Raw genomic sequence first — 19,945 nt, forward strand, 5'->3', positions numbered from 1 at the left:
AGTATGAAAATCATATTTATTGTACTTAAAATTACTGTATATGATTATGTTTGCAAGGTTACTTATTGAACTTGTTTTAATTCTCTTAGTAGTCTCTCAAGAAAAAAATGAAAGGCAAAATTTAATGACAAAACTCCAAAAATTGGAGTAACTTGACAACAAATATCGAATATTAGAAAAAATTCCAACGTCATATCTACAACAAATGTCCATATTAGAAGTAAAAGAGTATGTTAAAAAACTAGATGCTGAAATTCCTTGTAGGTACACATATCAAGTATTAGTACATATTGACATTTTTAAAACTATGCTTAGATTTAGAATTCAATTCGATGAGGTAGAATACCAAAAACTTGACAGGTACTTCGCGTTGTTCAAACAATTTTATAAAAAAATTGTGTATGATGTCTTAGAAATATCTCCTACTAATGATTTAATGTGGATCTTTTTTACACATATGCAAGCATTTGAAAAATACTAGGAAGAAAATCGTAATAATATGTGCATCGAAAAAAACCACTCATCAAACAATTATCACATTTTTCATAGAATACTTGGAATCACGCAAATGTAAAAATTATTACCAAATACATCTCAATAATAAAAAAATATTTCTTCGGGTTACACAAAAAACTTATGATGACGATGGTTCTTATTGGAAAAGTATAATTGACGAGGAAATAAAAGAATTGGAACGCAGACAATATGACGTAAAAAACAACTTTGAAACAACCACATACAATTATTTATCAATGAAAATGCTTCGCTTAAATGATGTGTTGGCGAAAAAAAATAACTTAAACCGTATCACGAAAGAGTTATTTAAAAGTATGCAAAATATGACCATCAATAAAGAATTTCAAGGCTTTGATATTCAAGACAATTGCAATAATACTATGTTATATGAATGTATAAATAAACTAAGTACACTCCAAGGAAATTTATTTATACTGGTCCAAATAATTTCATTACAGTATGTTAGAATCGCACATTTAATTATATACAATCCTATTGTGAAAGACGTCGAAGTTAAATCATTTTTAGAAACCAAAAACATTACATATTACACTAATTTTATTCGAATAATAAATTTTTTTTAAATAAAAAACAAAGTCATGATAATTATTGCTGAAAAATTATTAAATCAACCAATAAATACTTTTATATCAAATAACATTTCACAGAAAGACGAAAAATTCATATTAAAAACATTATATACTATGAGTCCAATTTTATTTAAGGATATTGAATATTACACTAATACCAATAAAGTAAAAATGTTTAGACCAATTTCATCACTAAAGTTATTAGCTACTAAAATGAGTAATTTTATATTATATTTATGTACAATTTTCCAAAATATTGACTTTAATGTAATTCAATCGTACGTTCGAGTTTTATTTTCAAGAAAACTACAAAGGCTTAAAGAACTTCTTAAATAATTTCATTTTCAAATATAATCACAAGAATATTTATTCTTTAAAAAATACTGTAATATAGTATTATAACACATTTTTTAAATATATTATAGTATTTTTAACAAATATGTTTACATATTATAAGTTGATCATATAAATAAATAGTGATAAAAATATAATCATTTTTTTTATATTACTTTACATCTTACTATGATGTATTTATTAATATATTTATTTTTATTGTGTGTCCCTGTGGCCAGTTATTTTCATCTCTCACTATGATCGAAAGAACAAATCGCATTTAATTAGAGACATTACTCTCAAATATTGAAAACATTTCCCACGTTCCCTATAATTGGAAAATATTTTCATAAAAGTACGATTTTTAAAATCAGTAAATTTTTACATTTTTGAAATTTTTTTTTAGTTTTAACTGTCATAAATTTTTACAAATGATTGAAAAAACTAATTTTTCTTATGAATAAGTTAGGTACTTTCCTTTTATTTTGTATATATATCTATATATTACCCCCAGGGGAGCACTAATTAGTGCGACGGGTATTGCGAACCCGGGGCCCCGAGCTATGAACTGACTTCAGTTAGTTGGTTCAGTCACATTCTACTCTGACCTAAATTGGTTGAATTAGGATGATCCTCCAGTTTTTGGGGGTTGTCATAAGGTCAATCACCTTATATAGAAAACACACCGATTACGAAACAACAACAACAACAAAGGCCTCGGAAATTGGAGTTATCGAATTTAACAATGGGAACCTGGAATGTGCGCTCTCTATATAGGTCCGCAGCTTTGACGACAATTATATCGTGCCATGAACGGTATAAGTTAGATATTACTGCAATTTAAGAAGTGAGATGGGAAGACTTGGGCAGTATTACGTTTTAGGGGATGATAATGTTATATAGTGGTGGTACGAAACATGAAAGGAGAGTAGGCTTCAAAATGAGTGATAAAATTATGCCAAGTATAGTGAGTTACAGACCGGTTATGTATCTTGAAGATCAGATATAAGTGGTACAGTGCGATTGTGATTAATTGTTACGCACCAACGGAGGACAAACATGACGACATCAAAATTGCCTTTTACGATAAATTGGAAATGTTATATGATAGTTTACCAAACTGGAAACCAAAAATAATAATAGGAGGTTTCAACGCAAAAATAGGCAAAGAGACAATTTTTAGACCGACAATTGGTAAAGAGAGCTTACACAGAGAAACGAACAAAAATGGCACTATGCTTGTTACTTTCGCGTCAAACCGAAATATGGTCATAAGTAGTACAATGTTCCTACATAAGGATATCCATAAACAGACATAGATATCATCGTGTGGGAAGATAAGAAACCAAATAGATCATGTACTTGTAGATAAACGGATAAGGTCAAATGTCCAAATGTCATATATGTGATAAGCATGAGAAATTGTAGTGCAATATCTGACCGCTTCCTGGTAAGAGTCAAAATATACTTTAGGATGTCAGTGGAAAATCAGGATAGAAATGCGGGAAAATAAAGAATTAACAGAGACATACTGTAAACTAATATAATAAGGGTGTACCAGGAAATATTAAATAAAAATATACAGCAAATAAACCAGGAAGCAGACGTATATAACACAAATTGAGAAAAAATAGCACAAGTAATTAAAGGTACATCCGAAAAAATATTGGGAAACACACAAAATGAAAAAAAGGAAAGGTGGTTTGATGAAAATTGCAAAAAATCTTTAGATGTAAGGGATAAATCATGTCTGAAGGTGATACAAAACCCAAGTAATGAAAACAAACAAACTCTAGCAAGTAAACAAAGAGAGGCAAAAAGAACTATAAAAATGGCTAAGAGACAATTGAAAAAAAAAAATATTTACGGAAATAGAAAACAATAACAAAAATAACATAAAAGCTTTCTTTAAAAAAGTGAAGAACGTAAAAACAAATTACTTGCCGATAACAACTATGATAAGAAAGGATGATGGAACTATTATAACAGATAAAGGTAAAATAGCAATCGAAATTCAAAATATGTTTGAGGAAATGTTGAATCAACCAGAAAATAGGACCACAATAGAAGTAAGTGAAACAGTGGAAGAATTATTGGACAAATCAACGATACAAGAAGTAGAAAGGGGAATAGAAATGCTAAAAAATGGAAAGGCCCCTGGGATTGATGAAGTAGTTTCTGAATGCCTAAAAAAAGGAGGAAAGAAGCTGATTCAACAACTTCACAAACTAATCACCGATATTTGGGAGAAGGAGTAGATCCCAGAATCATGAAAAATGTCTGTCCAATGTCCGATGTATAAAAAGGGAGATAAAATGGACCCATAGAACTATACAGGAATTTTTCTAATAGCACTTCGTACAAAATATTATCTAACCTCCTATTTAATAGATTGAGACCATTTATTAAACAAATTATTGGTGAATATCAGGCAGGTTTTATGGTAGGTGAATCCACTATAGATCAAATTGATATAATAAAACAAATTGCAGAAAAAACCATTAATTTAATAAAGATATACATATGCTATTTGTAGATTTTAAAGCGGCATACGACTCAGTGAATAGAAAGAAACTGTGTAACGTAATATCCCGAATGGGTATACCAGAAAAACTTACTAGATTAATCAAAGTGAGCGTATAAGTCTCTAAATGAAAGGTCTCAGACAAGGAAATGCGTTGTTACCGGCTTTGTTTAACATTTCCTTGGAATCAGTGGTGGAACAAGTTCTTAGTAAGGCGGTAGGAATAAAACTTAGCGATGACCAACAACTTTCAATTGTAGCATATGCTGATGATCTAGTGATTATAACCGAAATTAAGAGAACCTGAAACAATTCACAAAAGAGCTAATAAGGACAGGGAAAGAAATTGGTCTCAGCATAAATGGAGATAAAAAAAAATACCACCCATTCTACAAGCTTCAAACATATGTTAAATTAAAACTTATGTTATATATTGTAAGCTAACAAAAATGTGCTAGCTAACAATAGCTTCTGATAAATTACAAATTCAATTTTTTAACTAAAATAATAAATAACTTACTAAGGTCATAATAAACAAATTAAGAAAGTAACTTTCTTTTATTTTTTTTATAAACTTTGCCACAGAAGTAACGTAATATACAACAACTATATAACTTTTTATAATTTTTCCGTATAAGTTGTAATATGAAATTAATGAATATCAATTTCATACTAAAATTAATTGATATAAGTATATTATTCGTGTATTATATTTATAATTGCTCTCGATCTAACTAACATAAACCAAAATTCATATATAAATTTATCTTCTTTAAATATTTCATTAGCAGAGGTATTTGAGGGTCTTAGTAACCTAAGTGTAGATAAGACATATGGTCCCGATCAACTGCCTCCAATCATTTTATTTCAATGTCGTTACGCACTAGCTTATCCCATATATTTGCTTTTTAACAAATCATTATTTGATGGCGTTTTCCCACATTTATGGAAATTAAGTTTTGTGCTACCAATTTTTAAATCAAACAATCGGGCTTTTGTGAATAATTATCGTCCTATATCTAAATTATGTGCAGTATCTAAATTTTTTGAAAAATTAATAGAACCCAAACTTTCTAAATTATTTGATAAAATATTAATAGATGAGCAGCACGGTTTTCGATCTCAAAAATCGACTTCAACTAACTTATTAATATACTATACAGAGGTACTTAATGTCGTTGAAAATCATGGACAAGTAGACGCCATCTATACAGACCTTAGTAAAGCATTCGACTCAGTTGATCACAAAACTTTAATTAAAAAGCTTAGTATTTTTGGTATTAATAGTCAGTTACTTTCCTGGTTTAGCTCCTATCTAACTGGATGGACACAACAAGTAATAGTTTCAGTTAAAATTTCGTGTCCTTTCGCTACACCTTCAAGTGTCCCGCAAGGAGGACACTTGTCACCATTGCTACTCTTATTATTTATAAACGATGTTAAACATATATTCAACTTTTGTACATTTTCGCTGTTTGCCGATGACTTGAAAATGTATATCAATATTAACTCTGTTAATGACCAAGAAAAACTACAGTCAGATCTTGTAAAATTTTCAAATTGGTGTACCATAAATAAATTAAAAATTAATATTGATAAATGCGCTGTAATATCGTTTTCCAGACGTAAAAACCCTTTAATTTATAATTATACCTTAGATGGACATACAATAAAGTTAGTTTCTTCTATTAAAGATCTTGGTATTATACTCTCTGATGATCTCTCATTTAATAAACACATATATTTTATATATTCAAAAGCCATGCGTATGCTGGGATTTGTCAGACGGCAGTGCTGTGATTTTAATAATATTATTTGTCTAAAAACTTTGAATTGCGCACTTGTCCGTTCAGGTATTGAATACGGATCCATAATTTGGAACCCTTACCAAAATATTTTGATTCAACGTTTAAATAATGTTCAACACAACTTCTTAAAATACTTGTCACTTAAGTTTAAATTAAACGTTTCGATTGATAACTTAGAACATGAACTAGGTTTGAATTCTCTTACGTCCAGACGTAAATTCAATGATACATCATTTATATATAAATTATTAAATAATAAAATAAGTTGTCCTCAAATACTCAGAAAAATAAGTTGGCATGTTCCCGTTTTCAATGCTCGTTCCACGACTACATTTAATATTCCTTTTCATTCTCAATCTTACAGTTTCAACGAGCCTTTAAGTCGCATGTTAAGAGAATGTAATAGTATAGATGTCGATTTCAATTATGACAATGAAACTAAACTTCGTTATTTAAGTCTAAATTCTGTATAAATATATTATATGTATATATTAATTTTAATTTAATATCTTTTATATTCTATGTATTCTGTTGTATGTTTTATTCATTCTTATTATGTAAATTGTTTATAAACATGTATTACGAATGTACACACTTTGCCCGAAAGGGCGTTAATAAATTAATAATAATAATAAATTATAAAATTGTTTAAAATTATACTTATAAATTCTCGTAATCGGAAATAGATTTTATGTTGCTTTTGGAAAAATCTAACAATTACTCTTAAGATTAAACATTATCTACTGATTTGCATAGAAGCATTTTATATCATAGTAATTTTAATCACTTCAAGATATTACCTATACTATCCCAACTATGTTAAAATCCGAATGAATTGAGTTTTTAAATGCTTTATTAAAAATAAAAATATGTAAACTAAATGTAATTGAAGAAGCTTGGTTATTTCAAATATTGAAATAGTATCTTTAAATAAAAAAAAAGTTTTTTTCTAAACAATATGAATGATTATTTATTTCCTAGACAAGATTTACAATTTTATTAATGATAAATCGATTTTTGGTATTATAGTAAATTTTAATTTATAAATGTAGATAATATTTGCTGATTAAGAGTAAATATTGAAAATTAATTTTTTTTTTCTCAACTTCTGAATAATAAAAAAGTATCTAATAATTAACTAATGAGTATGAAAAGTTTAATTGAAAATATTTTCGGTTGCTTACTTTTGCTCAATTATAAAAAAATAATAATAGTTAATCTATATAATTCAAAATTACTTATTGTAGTAACTTACAAAGAAAGAAAATAAAAGTAAAAGAATGGATAGGTTGTGAGATGCTATTTTTATTATTTCAATAATATTAAATCTCAATATATGAGCTTTTTTCTTTATTAATCACTTTGTAATAACTTATTACATTTTCGCCAATAATGATCTACTGTACCATAATATCTTACACATTATTTATGATCTTATATCTAACACATATTGTTTATTATTTCCTGTTATTAATTTTTTATACAAAATTACATTGGTATATTTTTAAACATTCAAGAATATATAGATAGATTTTTTTTATATTGGTATACATGTCATGTTATGTTATTTATTATTTTAAGTCCAAAATAATACATTGTAACAAAATTTGAAATTCTAAATATACAAAAGTAATTAATGCAAGTATAAATATTTCATGACTAACAAGTTACAATATTTATTACAATTGTTTGGTAATATATAAATTATAAGTAATAAAATTAACCAATATAAGTAGTTACTAAAATAATTTAGTAACTTAAATAATATAACTACAATAATCATTGAAGAGTAAGAAGTTTTAGAGGGTCGAATTTGAAAAATCAAATGGAAACATATAAATTATTTATTGTATAACTACAAATTTTACTCAAAATTCAAGACAATCTGTCTTGTAAAATTCTGTTAAATGTACTTGTAATAAATGGTAAGTTTTCATAAGAAATTGGTAAAATCAAATTTTTTTTGAGAAATTTAATTTTTAGTAATAAAATTTTTCATTGATATTACTGTTGATTTCATAGGTAGTTGAGTAATTTTTCAACTGTGGTTATAATTTGAAAATTCCATTGACCAATACTTAAATTATTGTTTTTTTTTTTGGTCTCCTAAAAAGCAATAACATTTTATAAACAATTTTAATACCATGATTATCTAATTAAATTTATTTATATATATACAGGAATATTGTTTTATCGCTGAACACTCAATATCAGATCTGTTATAACAATATAACAGAACATTCATTTATTTTTAATTACATCATAATAGACCTACATTTTTTTTTTACTGTGGATATAGTCTAAAAAAACTAATCCACCTTATATAATTATACCATACATTTTATATATTTATAATTAAGTAATAAGTATTACTTATAAAAAATATTATCTCTAAAACTAATTTTATTGAATTTTTAGAATGTACATAATATTTTGGAAAACTGTTAAATTTTTTATAACAGTAATATATTGTTGTATATTTTTTAACAAAGCAAATAATATATATATATATATATATCATTCAGCATTGAGCATTGATGAAATAATTTATCAATGTTCAAACTATTATACTATTTAAACTTAAAACTCTCTTTTAGAAGCTATTGCTTGTGGTAAAGAAGATGGGAAAAACAATTATTATTATAATTATAACAATTAATAATCAAACTATAATAAAATTTTCCATTTGCATAATTTTTACTAATTTGATCTTTTTATGCAAGTCATTGCTATTTAATTGATACTGATTTGCGGCGCCTTGCTCTAGCTCTTGCTTCTTGTCGAATATTAGTATATTCAAACCATAGTATATTGGGAATTAATGTTGAATCTCTTAACAAAAATAGCTCTGATATTTTCCTGTAAGAGAAAAAATTATATTAATTCAACTATTAAAATATAAGATGGTCTACCTAGCTCAGTCCATAACTAGCTGTGCCTTGGTGCCTAGATACTGGGGTTTGATTCCATTGTGTTAGGCTATGTAGATATACCTATCCTCTTGGGCGCAAATAATAGCCTTTAGAAGAGGACATTTAAAATTTAAAAAGAAGTACGAAACAAAAATTGTTTTTAAATTTTGAAATGTTTAGATTTTTATGCGAAAACCAACTTTAAACTTTATTATTAATGTAATATATATATTATGAGCATTTCTGAACAATATTTCTTTGTTTATTATTATTAATCAGTTAATTAGTCTTTTCTTATACAAAAAAAAGAGTTGACATTGCATACAATTTTTGTAGATTAAGTTAGTTTTGAGCAGTTAAATTTGTCAGGTATTTCATCATTAGTTTTGTTACAGTCTAGAGTAATTATAGTTACAAAATTTTATTGCACTATTCGTTTTGTTAAGATCATTGGCTATTTTTAGGTTCAAATATTGTAAATTATTGCGGTTGCTTTTCCATCATGTTTTGAGCCGCTATTGGATTTTTTCTGTTGGTTTTGAGTATTTTTTCATTAAATTTTATCTAAGATGGGCATTGATCTGTGTTTGGAATGTTAATTGATTATAACTTTGAAAAAATTAACAATGTAAATGGTATAATTTTGTTTTAGCAAATATTAGTGTACATCTATGTAGTTTTCTTTTCATATTTTCTAGATACTAGCAAAATTGTAGAAATAAAAAATCTGTTGTAAGGTATAAGTTATGTAAATGGAGACAAGTTATAAACAATTAATTTTAGAGGTCAAATTTTTTTAATAAACAACTTTTGAAATTTTGAAAGTTATTTTGATATTAAACTTGAATTAAATACTCACCAAGACATAACTTTTGGAAAAAGTGGAGTTAATATAACATTGGTAATATAAAACCAAATAGTACCCATAATAATACCAAAAAAAGCACCATAAATTACTTGACTCCATGTATGATATTGAAGAAAAACTCTATAAAAACATAAATAAGATAACAATGTGCAAAATAAAAAAATCATTTAAATACCTGCTGTATGATACAATAAAAGCAACAGTTATACAAACAGCTACAGCAGTAACTTTCCAAAAAAATTCCTTAAATGCTTTGTTATTAGCATATTGTAATCTGAAAAAATATTTAAAATTCTTTGAAATAATTTTCATAATTACTTTTATAGCTAAAAATTAATGGTTCATGAGAAAACAAGGTAACTTCATTTTTGGTTAAAACTAATCTGATTAACAATTCTGACATAATGAAAACATTTCTATGACTAACACAAAAATAAAACATTTAAAAAGTTCAGTAGTTAAGATATAAAACAATAAATTTTGTTATAATTAATAATTAATGTTACCTAATAAAAGTAAAATATATCATATATGAAGCAAAGAACCACATGAATTGTGAGTGAGCTGATGGCATACCATATTCTGAATATACAAAATTAGGATTCCTAATCATAGGTCTTGGTTCACATAATATATGTTTCAATATTTTGTTAAAGAATTCATTTACAATAACTCCAAAGAAAAACGATATCTAAAAAAAAATATTTATCATTATATAATTACTTCATAATATAGGTATAACAATAAGTAATAAAATACTTTAAAGGATCATTTTTGAAATTTTATAAGTTTTTCTTTAAAAATTTTATTTTTTTATTTTTGATTGACTTAGGTTAACCACATAAAATAAATAAAAAAAGTCAAATGGTCAATTTTATTTTTACCAATACATTTAAGTTTATATAATTATAAGAGATTTTAATAGCTTTGAATTATTCATTTAATTTGTGTAAATTGGTCAAACATTTTAAACCTTTAATATTAGCATTATAATCATAGATTATTTACCTTGGATGAAGTATCTGTAATACTAAATATAAATTTAAATCAACTTATCACCTTTAGCAAAATTTCAACTAGCTAATTTTAAATGCTCATAGATAAATCAATTACTACATTCAAAGTGATTTTCATAAAACTCATAAATTAAACAATTACATCGAGTTTAGTGCAATTATTGTCATTTACACTTAGGTAACTTTTTACTGTGTGCTCAATAAACAGAGCTTGATGAAAATCAAACAGTTCTTGTTATTTAAACTATACAATCCTTGTGTCTCATTACTAGACTAGAAAACTTAAGCATTTGTATATATTTTTTATGTTCATTTAAAAAAAGAACTCTATTGTTGCGTCATATAGAAACGAATTTGTTTCATACTAAAAATACAAATTTGATATTACATATTAAATGTCAAGGTATATTATGATTTTAAGGTATAATTGACATATTTTCTGTTTTTTAATCAATTTCTTTCATTAGTAGTTTTTTTTTCAAATAAAATTTATAAAGAATAAGTATAAAAAGTTTTTTTACTTAGTCATAATAAGATTTTTTACCATAAAAAATTTCCAATCAATTAAAATATTATTGTTCATTTTAATGATATTATTTGGTTTAAATACAAAAACTAATCTTCTCATTGCTATTATCCCTATATCCATATACAATTGGTCTATTTTCTTGGAAACATGGTTAAATGAATATTTTAACACATCTAAACTTGGCTTTTTTAATTATTCTATTTTTAGAATAAACAGATCCACTGCCTTAAGTTTCTTAGCAAAAGGTGGGGGTGTTCTAATTGCTGCCAATAATACTTTTATCTCATAAAAAATCAACTTAGATGTTTGATATTTAGAATTAATATTAGTTAAAGTTAAAATTAATTAAAATAAGAAAATAATACTGGGTTGTGTTTATTTTACTACAAATTCTAACCCTTCGTTATAACAAGGTTTTTTTTTGATATTATTAATAATACAATTGTTTTATATCCAGATACATATACAGACACAAATATTACTATTTGATGACTATAACTTTTTTTATTTAAATTATTCTATGTTAAGCTTGAATTTAAACTCTTCTTTTTCACAATCGATATTTCTACATAATGTATCTTTTCTTAATGTTTCAAATTAATACAATATTTAATGCAGAAAGGTCTATGCATTATCTTGTATTATTGAATTCTCCTTCTGTTCTTGTTTCTTTGTATAATGATACAATTGTTCCTATAGACCCCTATTATCCCTCTATATATGTATATATGTCAAAATGTTTTTTCTCAACTTACTTTTTCGGAACTCTCTTATAATTGTACTAAAGGTAATTTTCAATCCATATTATTTTATTTAGGTAATATTGATTAGCTCACTATTTTTAAAAAAAGTAATGATATCTCTGTTTTGTTACAAGTATTATATTCTGTTTTATATTTTACTATTCATACATTTATTCCAAAAAAGAATTACTTTAGTTCTAAATTTCTAATTTGATTCTCCAAGGAGTTAAAAACTTTAATAAAACAAAAAATATACATCATGCAATCTTTTAACTATCCAACTTTAATAAAGATTACTTAAATTTTTCTTCCGTTCGTTTTTAATATAAATTGTGTAGTAAATATGATTATGATTGTTACTTAAGTTATATCTAATATTTTCTTAAAACTAATGTTTAAAACAATGAGTCAAGCCATTTGATAGTGCTGTAGATTATGTTCTAGCATTGATAGTTTATCTTTACTCTAAAAAAATTCATCGGGTTCTTTGAAACCAAATATCTTGGTTTCCAAAAAGATAGGCTTTTGAAATTTTAAATATAGCTTAAGCTTTAGTAAACAAACAGGGGTGTTATTTGAGGGAGAAAAAGCGGGTGTCACTGTTCTAATTTTTTAATGGGTCATAAAAATGATTTATTTTTCTGGCTTGAGCCAGTAAAAATCTAACTGTAAAAAAGAACCAAGTTCCAACATCTTCTGGCTATCAATGTAGTGATATCTATATTATAGTTGAGTGTTTTCTTTTTTTAATTTATAAACTTATTCACACATACTTCAATGAGCAATATTCCTCATTTATTTGTTTCGCTTAACACTTAGCCAGTTTGTGGCCAAATTGTTCTTGTTGTAGATTTGTAATTATATATATATTGACTAGTAAATATCAACCTATGTACCAGTATTTTAAAAATTATGAACATTTTTATAGCTGAGTAAGAGAAATGTGGCAGACGAATATGTGATAATAAAAAAAACAACCTGTTTTAGCCTCTGTCTACATTTAAAAATGTTAATACCTTCCAAAATACTAGTTTAAAAGTTGTTATGGACCAGTCATTTTCTTAGCTGGATTATTTTCTAATATTTTATCTATTAATATAAAAATTTTACTACTTAAAAAAATAAAAATAGCACTAATAAGAGAGAAGGAATAAACCTAAAAAATATTCAACCACTTATAAATTTAGAAATAATACTTAACTAAATTGAAAAAACTATTTTAAAAATTATTATTATTTTGAAATTTGATTAATTCAGAAATTTGATTAATCCTATACAGGTTTACACCTAACTGGTTTAGTAACTAAATTAGCCCAATAAATGAACATCATTGGTATTACTTGAATATTAACAATTAAGCATCAAATTTTTTTTTATTTGTAGTGCATGCCATTATTATCAAAATTTAAAACACATGTTGATATTTAAATAAATTATGAGCACTCTAAATTTGATTTATTTACAGGGCCTTCTTGGTTTGTTGAATTTAAATTCAATATAGTAGGTTTGATTTTTATTTGATATCAGTAAAAGTATTTAACAGCAGATTAAATTATTAATTTTATTTTAAAATATTAGAAGTTAATTTGTAACAATAATAATTATCTGATATATAATTTTGGAGTTCAATGAATTCTTAATTTTTTCAATAGATAAACGAGTTAACTTTGTTGTGAAATAATTTATATAACTTAGAGTTTTAAAATTGCATAAAAGCAAACATATTTAATATTTTTGGAACTAAAAGTCTTTACCCTTACTCGTCACTTACTATATTAAATATAGTATATGATAAATAGTATGTAATAGTATATGAATAAAATATGTAGTAGTTTTTTCATAATTTAAATTTAACAGTTTTGTTATATTTATTTAATTATTATGTATGAAAAAGTTAGTTCTCATTGTTACACCGAGCTTATTCTTGATAGCACATTTACATAATATATAAGCAAATATCTTACTGTATGCAAGTCCCTCCGAAATAATATCAATGTCATAAAACCGGAAAGAATAACAAATGGCATCATACTGAAGAGCGCAAGCAATTTACCAAATATATTTCCTGAAAAAGAAAAAATGTTAAATGTGTTAATCCACTACAATAAATCTTTTTATAGGTAAATTTACTATACAATACTATACTATATATTTATAACTCATGCAATTATTATACTTCAAATTAATCTATAATTGAGTTATCAAGATACAAAAAGACAAAAAATGTTTGAATTTGTATTTGAAGTTTTGTATTTTTGCTTTTTATTGAAAAATTAGCTTGCAATTAGATAGAAAAAAGCAAAATTAAAAAAAATGTTTGGCTACAAGTCCTTATGCAACTGAATAAATGTATTAATTTTACAAAAAAAAATGTTTAATATTTTTTGAAATGTTTAATGTAACTTGTAAAATATCCAAAATTGTTCATGTACAAAAATGATTATTTATGATTTGCATGAAAAAATATGCTACTTTACCTAGCAATTATGTTTCAATTTTTAATAAAAATTTGAGTTTTGCTTTCCAAAAAAATTATCAAATCAATATTTGGAAAATAATTACAGAAATTGTTGTGTATTATCCTACCATTTGGATACTCGACAAAAGTCAAAGATAGAGGCACCCACTCTATAGGTTGAGCCTGGATATATGAATTTCTACCGTCCATTTTTAACTAATTACATTAGCTTCTAGATAAACTGTCCATTCTATTAATAACAAGAAAAAGAATTAATTAAATATACAATAAATGATCATTTAAGAACCGTAAAATACAAAGGTAAACCAACTTTAATAAGTCTAAATAGTGAAAATTTAAAATTCTAAGCACTCAATTTTTATTTTACATGATTTATTTAAAATGACTTGAACACGATTTACTCTAAAAGTTTACGTTTATAAGTAAATAAATATTTTTGATGCAGTTAATTTTACAATAATAACGAGAATATTATACGCATAGATAATAAAGAATTGTTATCAGTATTATCACTTCATTAAAATTATCACTTTAATCTTATAAACTAGAGCTTGCACAATTGAAATTGAAGATTTAGGAATTTAAAGCAGAAGATATTTTAAAAGTTTTTTATAAATGTAATTATTTTTTATCAATCAATCAATTCTATCATAGAACAAATAAATAAAAAATAATCGTTTAATTAATTCCGACTATAAGATAAAATTTATATTAGTTCATTGTTGATGATACTATTTTTGTTATATTATTATCTAGGTTATTATCATAGAATATTTTTGAAAGATAAAGTCTGACAAAAAATTGAAAATTTACAAAGTAATTAATTGTTGTATTCTTAAAACAAAAATTACCTCAATTCACCATTCTCAAACTTTTATTTATTGTTAAACAAAATATCTTTCACAAAATAATAAAATATCTTGCAATATTTGCATCCATACGAATCAATATGCATACGTATCATTATAATTGTTTCAATAGTTTATTTTAAATGTGAAAATTTTTAAAAAAACAAATTTAAACATTATAAACATAATATTTAACAATTTAAACATATAATATTAAAACGACTGAAGTTGTTTTAATTATCTAATTTTTAAAATTATTGAAATAAGTAGTATAATATTTTTGTATTTTATAACTCTTTAAAAGTATCCAATACTTGCAAAATATACAATATTTGATGCTAAGCATATATATTAATAATTAATAATTATAACACATTGTTATTATCTTATACACACACCCAGAGAAATACTTATTAAAATTAGGGCTACCAGATGTTCCGAGTAAAAATACGGACATATCAAAACCTACCCCTCCCCCTATTGATAATTGGAAAATACATTTTTTTTTTAATTTTCAAAAAGTTGAAGAAATAATCAAATTAAAAAAAAATATTTTAATTTGGTTGCGTGTTAGGTGATGCGCATTTTTGTACACAATGCTTCATGCACATTTCTACCATGTTGAAAGCACAGACATTTTTTCTTTAGCTCACTGGTGATGTTTGATATTGGGGAAAAAACGCTAGATATATTTGTTATAGAATAGGTGGGGGGCGGTGCAGCGTAGGTTTTTGTTTGTAAGTTAGTCGAAAACCGGACAGCGAATGATGAGTCCGGCTCACTTACGCGCACCTATAGTTTTTCGTATATAAAATGTAAAAGATATAAAATAAAAAATACAGTCCATATTATAGAATAAAAATAAAGTGTTTTTATTCAAAGTTTAAAATATCGTAAGCTACCGATCAGGTGAATTGACATTTTCTTTTTTCCTTGGCCTTGGAAGTTTTTTACTGTTTCGGTTCTGGAATTGTTTTTCCATTTGGAAATGTTTGATCTTGATTTACTAACGACATTCACGTAAATGCTGGTAAATGCGGTAAATGTAAATAACAGCTGCTCTGCAGACATGACATATATAATAATAACAATAAGATAACGATATACTTACATCTTACAGTTGCAGTAACCATACAGTACTTACTGCATGCTTACACAGTAGTTATATTAAAAGCTAGTTATTCCAGTGCCGTATGATGGCATGGTTGGTCACTACTCAAACTTATAGTCTGCCTGATTCTGCCCATTTTTACATATATTTTCTCTCTCTTTCTCGCCTCTCAGAGCAAAATAAGAGAGAATGTGACAGAATTCTCCAATTATNCAAAAAGCAGACACAGTGGGGTCGCGACACAATGGAGACGTGGCATAATGTATAAATTTAATCTGACAGAGATTAAAATCACTATCATAAGAAACGCTTCGATGCAAATCTAGTAATTTTAGACTATGTATTTACTTATACACATTTTGACGGAATAGTCCGTATAATTTAATATTAATTTTTTCACGTTTATGTAAATATTTATTATAAAACTTGTAATTATTATTATTATTATGAAATAAATGTATTATATAAAAATAACAACAATTCTTTTTTTAGCTTCGATACGAAGCTGAGAAGGTATTAATTTTACCATGATGTGTTTTTTTTTTTTTATGTCTGTTGCCACTTTTTCTCAGCTCTCACTGGACCGATTTCTTTCAAAAATACGCCAAAAGATCACAAATCATATCTAGTTGAAGTCATTACCCTTAAAAATTGAAAAAAATTTCCTCGTTCCCCGCAAATGGGGGAAATATCCAAAAAAATTAAAAATTTAAAAATCGCTAATTTTCGAAATTTTTTCACTTTTTTTTCTTAAAACTTCCATAACTTTTTGAAAAATCACCAATCTACATAATTTTTTTTTATACTAAAACCTTAGTTATTACCTTTCATTTAATATCATTTTTTTGAAAATCTATCACTTAACCTGCTCATTGGGGGGGATTTAAAATGGCAACTTTTTTACAAAAATTAATTTTTTCAACTTAATTTTTGAAAATGTTCCGGAAAGACTGCGTCCTTTAAACATATATCAAATTAAAGCTTATTTTATGTACTACAAAATGAAAAAAAAAAATTTGTCCCGACACTTTTTTTTCTACATTTAAACGGGAAACGGCTGCCGTAGTTAAAAATACATTATTTTTGTGTTAAAATTTTCGATTTTAAATTTTCAACTTAAAAATGCTATAACTTTTTGAAAAATGTATATATCAGCACACAGCACAAATTTTTNAATGTATATATCAGCACAAATTTTTTTTTTCTAAATACATTATAAGTACATCTTTCATTTGACATACTTTTTATTAAAATTGGACAATTTCCCCTTATATAGGGGGCGACCAAAACTTGAAATATTGTAAAAAACATAGATCTTTTTCAACTTAATTTTTGAAAATGTTCGGGAAATACTGCGTCCTTTAAACATATATCAAATCAAAGCTTATTTTATGTACTATAAAATGAAAAAAAAATTTTGTCCCGACACTTTTTCTTCTACATTGAAACGGCTGCCGTAGTTAAAAATACATTATTTTTGTGTTAAAATTTTCGATTTTAAATTTTCAACTTAAAAATGCTATAACTTTTTGAAAAATGTATATATCAGCACAAATTTTTTTTTTTTAAATACATTATAAGTACATCTTTCATTTGACATACTTTTTATTAAAATTGGACAATTTCCCCTTATATAGGGGGCGACCAAAACTTGAAATATTGTAAAAAACATTGATCTTTTTCAACTTAATTTTTGAAAATGTTCGGGAAATACTGCGTCCTTTAAACAAATATCAAATTAAAGCTTTTTTTATGTAATATAAAATGAAAAAAAAAATTTGTCTCAACGACCTATCTTCTATGCGCAAATGGCTACCATATTAAAAATATGCTATTTTAACAATTTTTTTTTTTTAATTAAACACTATCTACAGATTTGCATAGAAGCGTTTTTTATGATAGTGATTTTATTCACTGTCAGATATCATCCATACTGGACCCAACTATGTCACGACCCCACTGTGCTTAATTTTTTTTACTTTAAAATGCTATAACTTTTTAAAAAATGTATGGATCAATACAATTTTTTCATGAGAAGTAGTATTTATATACATCTTTCATTTGACATACTTTTTTTTTAAATCAGACCATTTCCCTATATACGGGGGGGGGCTTCAAATTTAAAAAATGCATTTAGAAAGTATAACTTTTTCAACATAACTTTTGAAAGTGTTCCGGAAGTCTGTTTTCATCATGAAGATAAAATAAAGTCAGAAATTTTTTTTTACCATAATAAATTATATTACATTAACTTTAATTTAAGATATATATAAAAGTTTCAGTCTTTCTGGAACATTTTCAAAAGTTAAGTTGAAAAAGTTAATTTTTTGTAAAAAAGTTACCATTTTGAAACCCTTCCTGTGGCCTGGTAAAGGATCAAATGTTCACAAAAATATATAAAATGTTAGGTAAATACCTAAGATATCTAAAAAAAAAATATATATATATATATATATATACAGGGTGTTCAGTAAGTCAGGAAACGGGTTTCTATTGTTCTCATTGTTTGTAACAATGAAAAAAATAGAAACCCGTTTCCTGACTTACTGAACACCCTGTATAATCATTTGGTTATTTTTAAAATAGTTCCGGCAATTTTAAGTAAAAAAAAAATGTCGAAAATTAACGATTTTTAAATTTGTAATTTTTCGGGGTATTTCCTCCGTTTACGGAAAACGAGTTAATTTTTTTTTAATTTTGAGGGTAATGTCTTCGGCTAGATACGATTTGTGATCTTTTGACATATTTTTCATCAAAATCAGTCCCGTTAGAGCTGAGATTGAGCGTTCACAGTCACAAAAAAAATAAAAGATAAAAAAATAAAAAAACACATCATAGTAAAATTAATACCTTCTCAGCTTCGCATCGAAGCTAAAAAAACAGTAGCCCAGTGGGGTCGCGGCACAGTGCCGACATGGCATAGTTAGGATAAGTATAGATGATATCTGACAGTGATTAAAATCACTATCATAAGAAACGCTTCGATGTAATGTGTAGAAAGTATTTAATTAAAAAAAAATTATGTATTAATCCAAAAGCAACAAGATCTCCTATTTCCTTATTTATGTCTTGATTACAAGTTTTATGATTTATAAGTGTAATATATTTAAAAGTATTAAATTTTTCAGAAAATAATTTGTGGTTAATTATAAATAAATGATCTATAAATAAATTTCATCAGTCAAAAATATACTTTTATTATTCAATTTTTCGTGTTGAATTTTGTTTTCCACCTCAAAAAAAAAATTTAGAAAAAAATGCAAAAAAAGTTATTTTGGCTGGCAGTGTTCAAACTTTATACCCCGAACTTATAAGACTGTATAATTTACACCACAACCACTGTGATCGATATGAATTTTCTTAACTTTGATTAGGTAAAATAATCAAAACAAGTTTAAATTTATTCTTGTAAGTTAAATTCATGTAAATTTTATAAAAATTGATGGACTCATTACTATGACAAAAAAAATTGCACACAAGGCTACCATGTTTTTTAACTACGGCTGTCATTTGCACGTAGATGATAAGTCGTTACGACAATTTATTTTTTTTAATTTATAGTACATAACATTATCTTTAATTTGACATATGTTTTATGGACGCAGTATTTTCGGAACATTTTCAAAAGTTAAGTAGAAAAGGTTCTACTTCTTATATGTATGTTTCAA

General features: G+C 25.5%; 1 protein-coding gene and 1 long non-coding RNA gene across 4 annotated transcripts in view; one reads left to right on the forward strand and one right to left on the reverse strand.

The window, feature by feature from the left end:
- Positions 1-19,945, forward strand: part of LOC126898908 (uncharacterized) — a 132,392-nt gene that overhangs the window by 28,445 nt on the left and 84,002 nt on the right. The gene's annotated exons all lie outside the window — the stretch shown is intronic.
- LOC126898836 (dolichyldiphosphatase 1-like) lies at positions 7,105-14,800 on the reverse strand. 3 transcript variants are annotated; one of them, XM_050673239.1, is made up of 7 exons: positions 14,629-14,800; positions 14,426-14,547; positions 13,804-13,904; positions 10,058-10,242; positions 9,727-9,825; positions 9,543-9,671; positions 7,105-8,630 (listed from the first exon to the last, which is right to left on the reverse strand). In XM_050673239.1, exons 2-7 carry the CDS (start codon positions 14,505-14,507, stop codon positions 8,501-8,503), a joined length of 726 nt encoding a protein of 241 aa, XP_050529196.1. In that variant the 5' UTR covers positions 14,508-14,547; positions 14,629-14,800; the 3' UTR covers positions 7,105-8,500. The 3 variants fall into 3 exon arrangements, with proteins under 3 accessions (XP_050529196.1, XP_050529197.1, XP_050529198.1); XM_050673240.1 differs by lacking the exon at positions 14,629-14,800 and having other exon boundaries at positions 14,402-14,538; XM_050673241.1 differs by lacking the exons at positions 14,426-14,547; positions 14,629-14,800 and adding an exon at positions 14,317-14,420.

This window comes from Daktulosphaira vitifoliae, unplaced genomic scaffold (genome assembly GCF_025091365.1).
Source record: "Daktulosphaira vitifoliae isolate Bord-2020 unplaced genomic scaffold, ASM2509136v1 Scaffold_2, whole genome shotgun sequence".
In the NCBI taxonomy this organism is placed as follows: domain Eukaryota; kingdom Metazoa; phylum Arthropoda; class Insecta; order Hemiptera; family Phylloxeridae; genus Daktulosphaira; species Daktulosphaira vitifoliae.